The sequence below is a fragment of the Macaca mulatta genome, chromosome 11 (assembly GCF_049350105.2).
Source record: "Macaca mulatta isolate MMU2019108-1 chromosome 11, T2T-MMU8v2.0, whole genome shotgun sequence".
NCBI lineage: Eukaryota > Metazoa > Chordata > Mammalia > Primates > Cercopithecidae > Macaca > Macaca mulatta.
The window spans coordinates 52,768,055-52,781,272 of NC_133416.1; the positions used below are offsets into that span (position 1 = coordinate 52,768,055).

Consider the following 13,218-nt stretch of genomic DNA (forward strand, 5'->3'; position numbering starts at 1 on the left):
CCTCTAAAAAAAAAAAAAAAAAGAGAGTATGGTTAAGACACCTATTTCATCTGTTGAGCTCATGTTCAGTCATAAATATCTGGCCTGGCTTTTTTAATCTTCCTATACTTCTTAGGGGGAAACAGTCATAACAATCTGATTAAGTGAGGTTACACACAATATAGAAAGACCAAAAATTATTGAAATAAGGTAACAACGGGACAACTTTTCTAAATCTGCTTACTACTGAAAGGATGGCCACGACACTAAGGTCCTACAGAACCACATAGCTTAGCCAGCAAAGGAAGTGTATGTGCTCTTATCAGCAAGGAATGATACCCCTACATTCCTGGCAATTCGTATCAAAAATAATTTGTCAAGCTGCACCAGACAGAGATAGGACCTTTTTTTTTTTACATAGTGGGTAGCCTTCTATAGGCCCTTTAGCATTTATAAATTGTACAAGGTATTACTGTGAGGCTAAAAAAAGTGAGTCCATTATGTATGTAGCAGTAATATTTATAAAATGTTATATAAGTTGTAGCCTCAAAAGACTCATTTCAGGTTTCTTACTGGTTATTAAGTATCGCACACTGGCAAATAATATGTAAGAATAAATGATAAGAAAGTTCATGCAGATTCTTTATTTATTTTAAATCCAATTTTACTTTTTTAAAAATAGAGAGAGGGTCTTGCTATGTTGCTCAGGCTGGTCTCGAACTCCTGGTCTCAAGGGACGCTCCTGCCTTGGCCTCCCAAAGTGCTGAGATTACAGGCATGAGCGACCCCACCCCACCTCATGCAGATTCTAATTTAAGATAAAATATCACCTGAGAAGTCCTAGACTATATTTGAACTCAGTTTTCCGAATAATTCCCTAAGGAAGAAGGGCCTTTTAGCCTACTCTAATTCTATTTTTATTTTGCTGATTTTCCATCGCTTTTACTGATCAATGATTTCTGTTTAAACTTTTATATACTACTCCTTAAATTAGAAACAATTCAGATAAATTTATGGTTTTATGCTTATTTGCTTAGCAACTAAGTTGATTCTAAAAATTGGATTTTTTTAGCAAGACAGAAAGAATGTTTAGTAGAAAAAAGCACTGATTTGGGAGCCAGGAGGCTTATAGTAAAGTGTTTACACTTTAAGAATGAGCTAAATGTATAACTTAAATCAAGTGCATTGGCTTAATTATTGGAACCTCAGTAAAGCATATGTTTTCTCTCAAATATGCCCTTTCCCGTCAGTTCAGTAGGGAGTGGGCCAAAAGGGAAAATCTGAATGCTAACATATATGTAAAACATGATGAGAAACTACCCTCTCCCTTCCACCAAAACAATGCATGGAGTTGTGGATTTTAAGTAACAGTAATTATTCATATGAGACTCTATACCAAAAAGGGCACAGAAATAATTCATGTATTACTAATACCTACGGAACAATAGGAATATGCACAGATTAGGGCAAAACTAGCATTTTGTTTTTTTAAAGGTTATGCTACACTGCAGTCTGAAGTAGTATTCTTAAAGTTCAAATTACACATTGGGTCCACAGATAACACACAAAAACTGATTTGGGATAAATGAGCCCTATGGATGATCTCTACAAAAGCAACATCTGGGCCAACACCTACCTACACTCACCAGAAACTGCAGCAAATACAAGCAGAGCAGGTAAGCACAAAGGAGAACAGGAAGATGGCAGTGTAACCTGGCTACACCATTGGAAACATTCTGATGAATGCCATCCATGAACACAAGCACACACTACTACTCACAAAAATGGTAATAAATTCATATTCATCCCCAGGCATTCCCAATTAGTGAAGAATTATATTTGAAGCCTACTTTAAAATAATAGGGGCTGAGCACGGTGATTCACGCCTGTAATCCCAGCACTTTAGAAGGCCAAGACGGGCCGATGGCTTGAGCATGCAGATTGCTTGAGCTCAGGAGTTCAAGACCAGCCTGGGCAACATAGCGAGACCCCTGTCTTTACAAAAAATACAAAAATTAGCCAGGTGTGGTGTGGTGTGTGCACTTGCAGTCCTAGCTATTCAGGAGGCTGAGGTGTGAGTCTTGCTTGAGCCCAGGGGGCAGAGGTTGCAGTGAGCCAAGATTGCGCTACTGCACCCCAGCCTGGGCAACAGAGACCCCGCCTCAAAAATACATAAAAAAATACATTAATTAATGTAATCCCCCATCCATCTATTTTCAATACAGGGCAAACCAAAAAGCAGTTCCGTGCATTTAACCTAAATTCTTCTATAAGAATACATTGTATGTAGTTCTTTAAAAATAGATTTTTGCTCATTTGCCGTAATTTTTTTAATTTGATGAATTGAAGTGGTATTCCTTAATTGCAATTTCAAGATGTTTTTCCCTACAGGCCAACAACCCACAAAATAAAATGCCACACCTGAAGCAATCCTCCAAACTTACTATCCGTCATTAGCAAATAGAGCTTTAACCTTTTGGGCATCACAGGGTCTTTAAGATGCCCGTGCCTGCTGAGACCTTCTCCCTAGAAAAATGCAGTAAATACATCTTGTTTCATAGGGCTCATGGACTTGTTGAACACTATACACAGGCCACAAGTAGAATCTATTGTCTACCTGAGAATATACTATTATTTCGAAAGTCTCTTAGGAATTGGCAGCAAGGAGTGTATGTGCAATGGGTACAAATCCACCCAGGGTTTTGTAGTTGTGATATTACTACTATTTTTGGTGGCCTCAACTTTAATGGAGCAGAAAAACAATTGAGGTTAGCAAATAGCAGTGTAAAGGATGGATTCAGCTCATTGGGAAGAAAAAAAAATTCTGCATACCCTGAAGAAAGAGAAGCTTCTTTTCAGTTTCCAGAGAACCAGAAGAACCATCATTTAACTTCTGATTAACTTTGAGTATGATAAGTAGGAAATGTCTTTAAATGGGGTTAAAATTAATAGACATTAGAAACAGAAACTACACTCTTATTTAAGCTATCAGTAATCATTGATGGCTAAATGTTATTAGTATTGTTAATAAGAGGAAAATTCAGTTATAAAAATAGAGCACAATACTCTAAAATTTTCATCTTTGTTTAAAATACTTGGAGGCAGTGTAGTTAAATGCAAAATATTATGTCAGTTATTTTGTACACCTGAAGGACTGTTTATAAATGTTTCTCATGTACATTATCACACAAATATTATTCTAGAATACTTGAGTTCTACATACTACAAATCATGTTAAAGAATCATAGCACCTTTAAAAAATTGTTCATACTGAACTGTTGGATAGAATTTCCCTTAATGTATAGCAATAAGCTTCAACAATTTACAGTGGCTCAGGTTGAATATCTATTTTGATGCTATATATGAAGAGTCTGATATGTTTTCTGACAAAAGCAAAAGCTAAATAAATTATTATTAAGTCAACACTACTGACTCATGTAGTTATTAAGGAAAACTATATATACTTTCATGAAACCTAATTATTACACAGTTTTGCATTTCAGCTTAATTCCTATTTTATTGTTTTGCCAACAAGACTGCCAACTCCTTAAGCATTACAGCTAGTCAAGAATTAAATCTGCATTAAATACAGAATTAATTTGTCTTTGGGGTTTAATTTTTTTTAATTAATAGCAAAGTGCTATGTCAAGAAGAGTCAACGTACCAAAAAATTAAAACAGAAAATCAAAATTCATTAAAACAATTTCTGTTTGTTTGCTCAGTAGTATATTTTTTACATTCACTGAACATTGCCTTGCCTTTCCCATAATTAAAAAGTTAATTATTGGAATCATATTTTTTGTAGATCCCAGTTTTCAAACAATGTGATTTAAATGCTTGTTATTAACATTATTACAACACTTTGAGTAACACTGATACTAACACTAAAGTGATGCTGTTTTGTACATAATTAAATTTGTTACCATTCTAAACAGAACTTTAAATTTAACTCTGTGGTAAAGACCCTGCTTAAGTATTGAACCCTCCAGTCTGAATATTTTTATAACCTTTTTTGTTTTAAGAGACAGAGACGCGAACTCCTCGGCTCAAGGGGTCCTTCTGTCTCAGCCTCCTGAGTAGCTAGGACTACAGCTGTGTACCACTGTGCCCAGCTTCATTATAACCTGTTAAAGGTAGCAGTTAAGTTCCTTGAGGGTCAAGTCATTCTCCCTTCCCCCACCTCTTGTCCAAATATTCAAAAAATATTTACTCAGTGATTTAGTAATCTACATTTAGTTACAAATATATTTATTACTAAATATAGATTACCATTAATAAATAGTTCCTTGGTTTAGTATGGTCTCTTAAAGTTTTCAGAAGCTATTAAATACTATAAACTGTGTATGATGAGCACAGTTTTTAGACATCTTTTCAGTGATCAAAACAGAGGAAATGAATAAGAATGGACAAATGTAGCAAATTAAACCCATAACAGTTTTAAAAATTCTGGATTAAACAACCCAAACAACTAATAAAATCAACTCCTTGTCAAAAGTACATCTGGGAATGCTTCTCTAAAAAATATTATTATAATTGCCTAAAATTTAATTTTTTAGTTGTCTTATTAGAAAGTCTTTAATTGAAAATTATCACTTAAAAATCAAACTGGCTTTAATGTACGAAGCATAATCTCCAATATCTACTGAAAATAATTTTTTTAAAAAAAATCCCACATTTCTAATTCCTTTTTAAGAGAAAAAAAAAAAATTGAAAAAATCCCCCAAAGCTTATCAGGCTTTTCCGGGCCAAATCATTCAGAAATCTCTCTATAAAAGATTCAGAGTATATTCAGGGCATTAAAATTACCCTACTCTGAAGTAGAATAAACTATTTCCTTATCTTTTAAAAGCTTAGTTATCAATACTACTTAGAATTACCATCAGAGTGTCTGTATTAAGAGTACCCTAATCTGCAGCAGAATAAACTATTTCCTCACCTTTTAAGAGCTTAGTTATCAGTACCCCTTAGAATCACCATAAGAATGGGAGGGCTTCATCTAGGATTTGATATTGTAATTAAAATTTCAAATAAGACAAATTAGTCCACATAAAAAAGTACAGCAATAGGTACAGGCAAGAGAAGCCATGAAGGCATTCTCGAATCTCGCCAAAGAATTTTTCTCTAAAATCATCTTTAAGGAAATACCAATTTAACTTCAATAGCCTTGTTTAACGATTCAAACTATTTTTTTAAATCTTAGAATAACCTAAAATCACAAAATTTCTCCACTGAGTTGGCATACCAATTCCTCAATTTAAGTTATTTCAGCTGTTGTAATCATACACCTGATATGCTTGATTTGAAACTGGGTAGTTTTTAAGGTTTAGTTGAATGAGGGAATTATTAATTTATCACAATTTCCAGACTAATATTAAAACTGATGGTAAGAATGAAAAATTCAAATAAAATAACAGAAACCTCTAATTACAGTGTGCAGCGTTTGCAGTTACAAAAGCAACACTTTCCATTTTTCCCATCATAAGGACTTTGTCACCAAATAGTAAACTATACAAATTGGATTGCAGCAATTTCCACTGTTATTGGTAATTTTTTAATAGGAACACTTTCCATTAATGCTTGAAAACTACGAACTACATTTTATTTTGTATCTTGTCAAATTAGTTGGAGAATATCTATTGTAAAGCTGTCAGCACATCTCTAACATTACTTTGCCAGGATCCACCTGCTCTATGCTGCCCACTACAGGAAATGCAATATGGTAATAAGAAATATAATAGAAGGTTACTTTAGTACAATCTCATAAAAAATATACTCTGACTCTACTTCGATGCTAAATGTGGTGTTCTTGCAAGAGATACAGACTGATTAGTGGCAATCAAATTTAACAACTCTAAAGGACATCAGTAAGAACAGACAGGACCAGAAATTTTATCTTGGTGATCCACATGCCAGGATTGGCACGGCAGAGGATGGAGTGTGGAACTTAGTGATTGAGGCGCAGCCTGCAGAAATCTCAACTTCTGCGCTAGAGATTAAATACGAGGATCAAAATCAACATAAACTACACCCCTTTTTAAAAAGTCATGTAAACACAAATGATTGCTGCAACTAGAAAACAACATTTAAAATAAATTATTCTTGTGATGCATATCTGTTTCAACAAACAAACCTTTCCTTAAACCTTTACGTTACTCTTACAAGCAAATACCGTTAATAGCTTACTTTTGTCTTACATTTTTCTAATCACAGGAAAATTGAAACGTAAGTAATCTGATAAACATCAAGTTTTACGTTTATGCTTTTGACCGCAGGGTATACACTGTTAACAATTTAAATTCTATTCATCAGATATACTTTAGGACTCCATTTTGAAGATAGCCTCTTCTACAGAAAAGGAATTTTAAAAAGTCAATTCTCCAGTTTCTCATCACATCTTTTTTTTTTTTTTTTAAAAAAGGCTTTTAAACATTAGTATCACTCCAAGTCTTTAGCCTTTGATACTTGCTCTGAAAAGCAAAACACACTATTGTATACGTTAGTGTATGTACACACACACATTAACAGTGACTTAAAAGTGGCAACCGCCTCTTGAAAAGTAAAAATGTCATCCCTCCATTCTGCCCTTAAATGAGAAATAAAGACAATAGATTTGCCCACTGCAGACTGGGATACCAGAAAAGACATTCTAAGTCTAGCCTGAGACAATATTAACCTTCTATCTTAAGTCCCAACTCGGACGACTTAAATTTCAGTGTACGTGCCTCCGTTCCCACTCTTGCCCCATCAGCTCCATCAGCACCGTCATCCCCAGCTCGGATCCCGGCCGCCACCCGCTAGGGCCGCCGGAGTCCACGAATACCGCCCGCTCCTGGCAACCGAGCTCCCCGGTTCCCGGCCGACCGCGAGTTCCTGGAGCAGCAGCCTCCAGGCTTCCCGAAGCCCACGATTCAGGCGAGCGGTGCCGACCGGGCCGTGGACTGTTGCATTTTAAAACTACAGAAAAGTCTCATTGCACGACAGGCGCGGCCGAGGTGGCCCAGGACACCCTCCAAGAGATCGCGGTCAGGTGCCGGGAGCGTGGAAGAGCAACCAAAGCCACTAAGGCGCCGCGGCAAGTCCCCGGAGCAGTCACCTCAGCTTTCCGTTCTCCCTCTAGTTATTCCCCACAGGCTTCTGGCGCTTCCTTCGAGAAAATGAAAAACTAAAAACGCGTAGAGGTGGAAGTCGTTGGCATTTTCCGTTTAATGTGATCCCCCAGGCTCCATCCCTTAAGTGGGGTTTCCAAACTCGGATGCATCCTCAGCAGAGGTTTTCCGTGTTGACAGATCTCTCACCTCCCACAAAATGGGGCCGGGGAGGCGGACGCTGTCTCCTCTATGGGCGCCGCCATTTTGTGAGGCGGCGGCGGCGCGGCGGCAGGAGCCCGGGGTGTGTATAATGGTTGAATAGAATGACCCCCCTCTAGGGAATCCCCGGCACTGACGGTTACGTAAGGGGCTGTGCGCAAGTGCGGCGTTTAGGGAATCCGCACAGCCCGGGCCACGCAGCTCCGAGCCCACATCTCCACTCCCCCTAAGAGGACGGGTGGGGGAAGGGACAGCTGGCCGAGTGTTCCTAACAGCAGTCTCACCCCTAGTCTCCCGCGGCCGCCGAGCTTCTCCACCTCCCCGAGCCGGGTCTCCGCCCCTCACAGGCTTCCGAGACACTCACTGGCCCTGGGGTGTCAGGAACTTCCTAGCCACAACCTTATTCCGACCCCACTTAAGAGACAAACTTTAGTTGGGAAATAAGTCCGTTTCCTAGAGTGAGCACCGGAAGCACGCTGCACTATATTACATAATTTTTCACCTCCAAAGCAATGTTCCCATTGGAACGACTACCTGAAATAACCCATCCAGACCCTTACTACCCTGTGACCTTGCGTTAGGCAGTGACTTTGCCCGTGGTGGCCGTCACTAAAATGGGAATAATAATACGCTTCACGTACTGTAATCTTAACATTTGTAGCAAAAAGCCGGCTCCAACACCCTTCGTAAATGCAAATTTAGGTGGTAGTATTTGTTGAGATGTTTTGACTATCATTTAAACAAAGGGTTTTTTTAACTTTCAAAAATATTTTAAACAAGGATTACATTTAAGACATTTGAAAGCAAGGAAAAATGTTTTATTCGATATTTATTTTAAATGCAGCAATCTTGAAGAGACCTTACTATAAAAATGTAAACGTTAATTATTGTCGAAGTTCGACAGATTGCTTCCCAACCAGTTTAGTTAGCTTGCATAACTTTGGTCATAGAATAATCCAGTTTGATATGTGAAGCCAACCAGCGGCAAGATGTATTAACAGCATTACTCTATTTCCACAGAACTAGGACAGACAGTTCACAATGTATTTAACGTATAGTTTGCTAAAGTTAGCGTGTGGATAATTCATAGAAAATGTGCTAACCAGGCCCCAAAATACTAGCATAAGGCTCATAAAAGCCGATTCCTTTAGACTTTACAAAAAGAGAAGGTAACACATTGACTTTATTCCGATCTGTGAATGTTGCGTAGCGTGAGTAGCTGCCCCGGTGAGCTTCCTTTCCCTTCAGAGCGCCACACCGGTTCTATCGGGCGGGCGGGGACTCCGAGGCGGCCCTTCTAACAGCCGGGCCGGGGACGCGAACATCGCCTCCACCCCTAACCCTGGAACAACCGGTAGTGGCCGTTTCCCCGCGCCGCCCCCCTTTCCGCCGGCTTTGTGTGTGTGTGTGAAATGTGCGGCACATTGCAGACGAACCCTAAGCCCGGCGAGCCGAGTCTATTGTTCCCCGCGAGGAGCTGCCGGGGCGGTGTGGAGCCAGGCGCAGTGCCGCGGCCGGCCCTCGGGGGTCGCTGTGTGGCACTGGCTGCCGGGCCGTGGCGGCGGCGCTGGCGGCGGCAGAGAGGGAGGCTGGCGGGGAGGGAAGCAGGCGGGCGGCGCGCAGCGGCTCAGCTGCCGCCGGTGCTTCTGCCTGGGGACGCCCCGGCCTCCGCGGCCGAGGCCGCGCGTAAATGTGTGCGAGGGCCCCGCGGAGCCGGGGCCGAAATACACGCTGTCACCCCGCTTTCCACAAACCACCACACAGACCTCCCCCTCCCCACCCCCAGCCCCGCCTGCCCCAGCCCCGCCGCCGCCGCCGCCGAAACTCTTGGGCCTCCGGCAGCCCAGACCCCTCACCATCAGCTCGCCTTGCCCCTCGCCCGCTCGCGCGCCCCCGGCAGCAGCACCATGTTGAATCGCGTCCCCGGGCTGAGCCGCCTCAGCCGGCGGCGCTGAGAGGCGGGCGAGAGCCGGGCCACGGGGAGGGAGGGAGGGAAGGAAGGGGTGGGGGCCGCGCTCGCCCCGCGGCTTCGCGCGGATCCGGCAGTCGCCTGCCCCTCTAGTTTCGCTCCGATTTCTTTAAACTTTTTTAGAAATTCCCCTCCCTCCTTCCCTCCTCTCCCCCTGGCCTCCTGCTCCCTCCTTCCCCTCCTCCTCCTCCTCCTCCCCCTCCCTCCCTCCCTCCCTGCGCCGCCGCCGCCGCCGCCGCCGCCGCCGCCGCCGCCACCGCCGGCCCATGACTGAGCCCCGCCGCCGCCGGCCGAGGAATGGGCTCCGGGCTCTGGTAGGAAGCGCTGGGAGCGGGGGGCGCTTTTAAAACACCGATCTGGGTTTTTTAAAAACCTCCTTTGAAAAAATAATGGCAAACTCGACGGGGAAGGCGCCTCCGGACGAGCGGAGAAAGGGACTCGCTTTCCTGGACGAGCTGCGGCAGTTCCACCACAGCAGAGGGTGAGAGCAGAACCGGGGGGGCAGCGCCGGGGCGAGCCGGGGCGAACGGGGCTCTCCCGCCCGGGCCGGGCACGGGGTCCCGGCTGACAAGTGCGGGGCTTTCTCTCTCCCGCAGGTCGCCTTTTAAAAAAATCCCTGCGGTGGGTGGGAAGGAGCTGGATCTTCACGGTCTCTACACCAGAGTCACTACTTTAGGCGGATTCGCGAAGGTGAGTGGAAGTTTTAATTTGTATTTCCCTCTCGCTGGCCTCCTCCAAAAAGTCTCCTTTGACCCCGGAGTGGGCGCTTGGGGCTGGGGGGGTGGCCCGCAGGGGCAAAAGGCGTTCTTTTCGCTCCCAGCCGGTGGCACGGAGGCGGACGGCGGCGGGGCTGTTTTTGGCCTGGTGGCTCGCGTGCGCGCGGCGGGCGCGGGGCTCCGGCGGGCGGGCGGCCCGGCGCCGGCTCGCGCCCTGCCCGGTGCCCGGTCGGGCCGGCAGGGTCTGAGCGCCGTGGCGGGGAGTGCGGGCGTGCGGGGCGCCAGCCTGAGCCCCGCGCCCGCCCCGCGCCCGCGCCGCCCGCCCGCTCGCTCGCGAGTCAGCTCTGCCGCCGCTGCCGCTCTAGCACAGGCGGAGACACAGAGACACACAGACTCTGAGAGCAGTTTTCGTGCAACTCAAAATTAGCGCGGGCAGGTTTAACATCGATAATCGGCTGCGAAATGATCCCGGCAGCCGGGGGCACAGCCTCGGCCCCGTCGCCCTCGGTTTATACAGCTAACAAAAGAAACCAGGACCTGTCTCCAAATAGCCATCTTAGGCTTCAAGGCTAGGCAGAAGCTGTAGGCCTCAAAGAAGGGCCTATGGAGATGGATAGATCTGGGAGAGGGATCGGAATCGGCCCTGGCCCTGGCCCCCCCAGAACCCGCGGACGTCGCTGTCCGGAACTGTATTGATCCTTTTGAACTTTTTTTTTTTTTTTTTTTTTTTTTTTTTTTTTTTTTAAGTGTAAACGGACCGCGTTGAGATTTAAAAGGGGGCGACAGAGGGACTTGCGATTGGTTATTGTCCGGGCTTCAAAAACAAAACAAACCCACCAACCCCCCCCATCCAAACAAAACAAGTGGTATTAAATACAGGGCTCTCTGGTGAAAACACAGTGATTCAAGAAGCCCTTGCTTAGGAACTCTTACCGATCGATCCGAAACACCCACTGATGCCTTAGGTATCTACAGATCTCTGTAGAATGGGTATTTATTTCATAGTTAGGTTAAGATTTTCTTAGATTGTTCACTTTCAGACAAGCGTGCCTGTGTTTTACCAGGTTTCTGAGAAGAATCAGTGGGGAGAAATTGTTGAAGAGTTCAACTTTCCCAGAAGTTGTTCTAACGCTGCCTTTGCTTTAAAACAGTATTACTTGCGGTGAGTAGTAGTGACTTTTCCATAGTATTTGGAAATAAGGGACTTATGGAGAGATTTGTTTTTAGCAAAACCAAAAGCAAACCTTGCACACCAAACAGTTCTTAAGCTCTTGTTCATTTCAGACTGAGACAAATTTAATATAAATAAAGTGAGATTGTAGGAAGGTGAAAGTTTTCCTCACTAATTTCAGGATCGTTTACGTTTTTCATACAAAATCATTACAGGTGACACCCTAGCCCCAATCTTGGTAAACATTCTTTTGTGACATTGTTATTGATCGCTTGATATCCACTGAGGGGCAGAAAGGTGATGCTTAGTAAAAGACTTAAGATAGTTAATGAAACTTTGTAGCCTTTGGGAAAATTTTTTTCTTTGTTTTGGAAAGTCCTTTAGTTTTAAAAATTCTGACTTTAAGAATTTTTTTTTAAATGAAACTTCTTGTTTGGAACAGTGTCATTGAATAGGTTTTTCAGTAGAATATTCCTACATGGCATAACATGTTGGTGGCTTAGGTCACCAGGATTGTTTTGATAATTTTGGTTGAATTTTCAGTGACTTAAAAACGTTCAAAAGGATTATTATATCTTTAGGGAAACGGGGATACTATGAAATGGGATACTATAATCTGGATTTTCTTTCATTCTCCCTCTTCTTTTTTGACTGCTTATTCGACAAAGTTAAATTTCTTATTCAGTTGGTATGTGATACAGTCTAGATGATATATTTTGTGATCTAGTGTTATTTTTTCGCTTCTAGTTTTTCTTCTAGGAATACTTTCATATTGTAATTTATCATGAGGCTGTGTTTTATTTTTAATGTATACTTACCCTTAGAGGATCCTAAGTTAGTTGGTGTTATTTAAAACTAAAATGATATTCTTTGTATTTATTGATTTTTAATAGTGATATTACAGGCCTTTTTTTGTAAGGTGGCTTCTGCATAATTTGAGTTTTGCATTTATTATTGCTTCAGATGCGCTCAGTTGTTGTGTATTACGTTCAGCATTCTGAAATAGGAAATGCAGTAATTGCACAGGTGTACTTTCTATTGGCTATCTTAGATTGACTTCAGGCTTGAAGCTGGAGTTCACAGAACTTTGTGAGTAGTTATTGAGTTACACAGGAAGTCTAGAAAATATTAAATATGGTTAATTGTCATCTATTGTGTGTGTGTGATGGCATTTGTGTCAGAGTACATTTTAAAATAAAGGGCTACATAAAAAAAAAATTAACCTCCAAAACTGTTGAGTTAGTAGTGGGGTGAGAAATAGAGAGTTTTATATTCATCGTGACATTCATTTGGTCATTTCTATTTATGATATTGAGAGCAACATTTTAATACATATTCTGGTTTTATGTTTTTATCAGCTTAAAACATTTGAATTTTGGACTGTTTGAAATACGTATTTTTGAAGTTTTGCTTCATATTTCTTAGCTTGATTGACTTAAATTTTATAACCAGAAAGTACTATAGAATATACATGATTCATGAGATGTATATTTTTCTGAAGAGTTTACATTCATACTAATAGTTTTAGCATAATCAAATTAATATCTAGGCTTTCATTTTTTTAACAAAAGTTAATTATAAATATTGTTTTTCCAGTTGTCATTTTTATCTTGGGAGGATATCATTGATTATAGGTACTGTTTTTAACTATATAGTTTCAACATTGTAAGTATTTACATTGTCTTCAGATCAAATTGGGCTTTATGCTCTTATTAGAAGCTGCTTTTTGAACTATGTCCTTAGTTAAACTTGTTTTTCCCTCATACGTCACTCTCTAGATTTGTTTTTACAGGGTTGTAACTAGGCTACTAGGAAAAAAGTTGAAGCATTTGTTTTGGAAAATAAAACCATGTGAAGATTTGCATGGCTTGTAAAGAAATACAAAAGAAATATGCTGATCAAAACTTAGGTACTACCAACCTTGAAAGAATTTTTTCCTGGTGGTCTAATATTGCACAGTAAGAGGATATATATGATGCTGGCTTTTACACCTTCCTCTGAAAAATCTTAATTGGCAGACAGAATGCCAAGTAACAGTAATTCTGTTACCTACCCATAAGATTGGGTCTTCATAGT

General features: G+C 41.8%; 1 protein-coding gene across 1 annotated transcript in view; it reads left to right on the forward strand.

The window, feature by feature from the left end:
* Nucleotides 1-8,833: 8,833 nt before the first annotated feature.
* Nucleotides 8,834-13,218, forward strand: part of ARID2 (AT-rich interaction domain 2) — a 190,439-nt gene continuing 186,054 nt past the window's right edge. Inside the window, exons 1-3 of the mRNA XM_028829418.2 lie at nucleotides 8,834-9,736; nucleotides 9,852-9,945; nucleotides 11,036-11,133. Of these exons, the coding sequence (XP_028685251.1) occupies nucleotides 9,645-9,736; nucleotides 9,852-9,945; nucleotides 11,036-11,133 (284 nt within the window). The 5' untranslated portion in view covers nucleotides 8,834-9,644. The remainder of the gene's footprint in view (nucleotides 9,737-9,851; nucleotides 9,946-11,035; nucleotides 11,134-13,218) is intronic.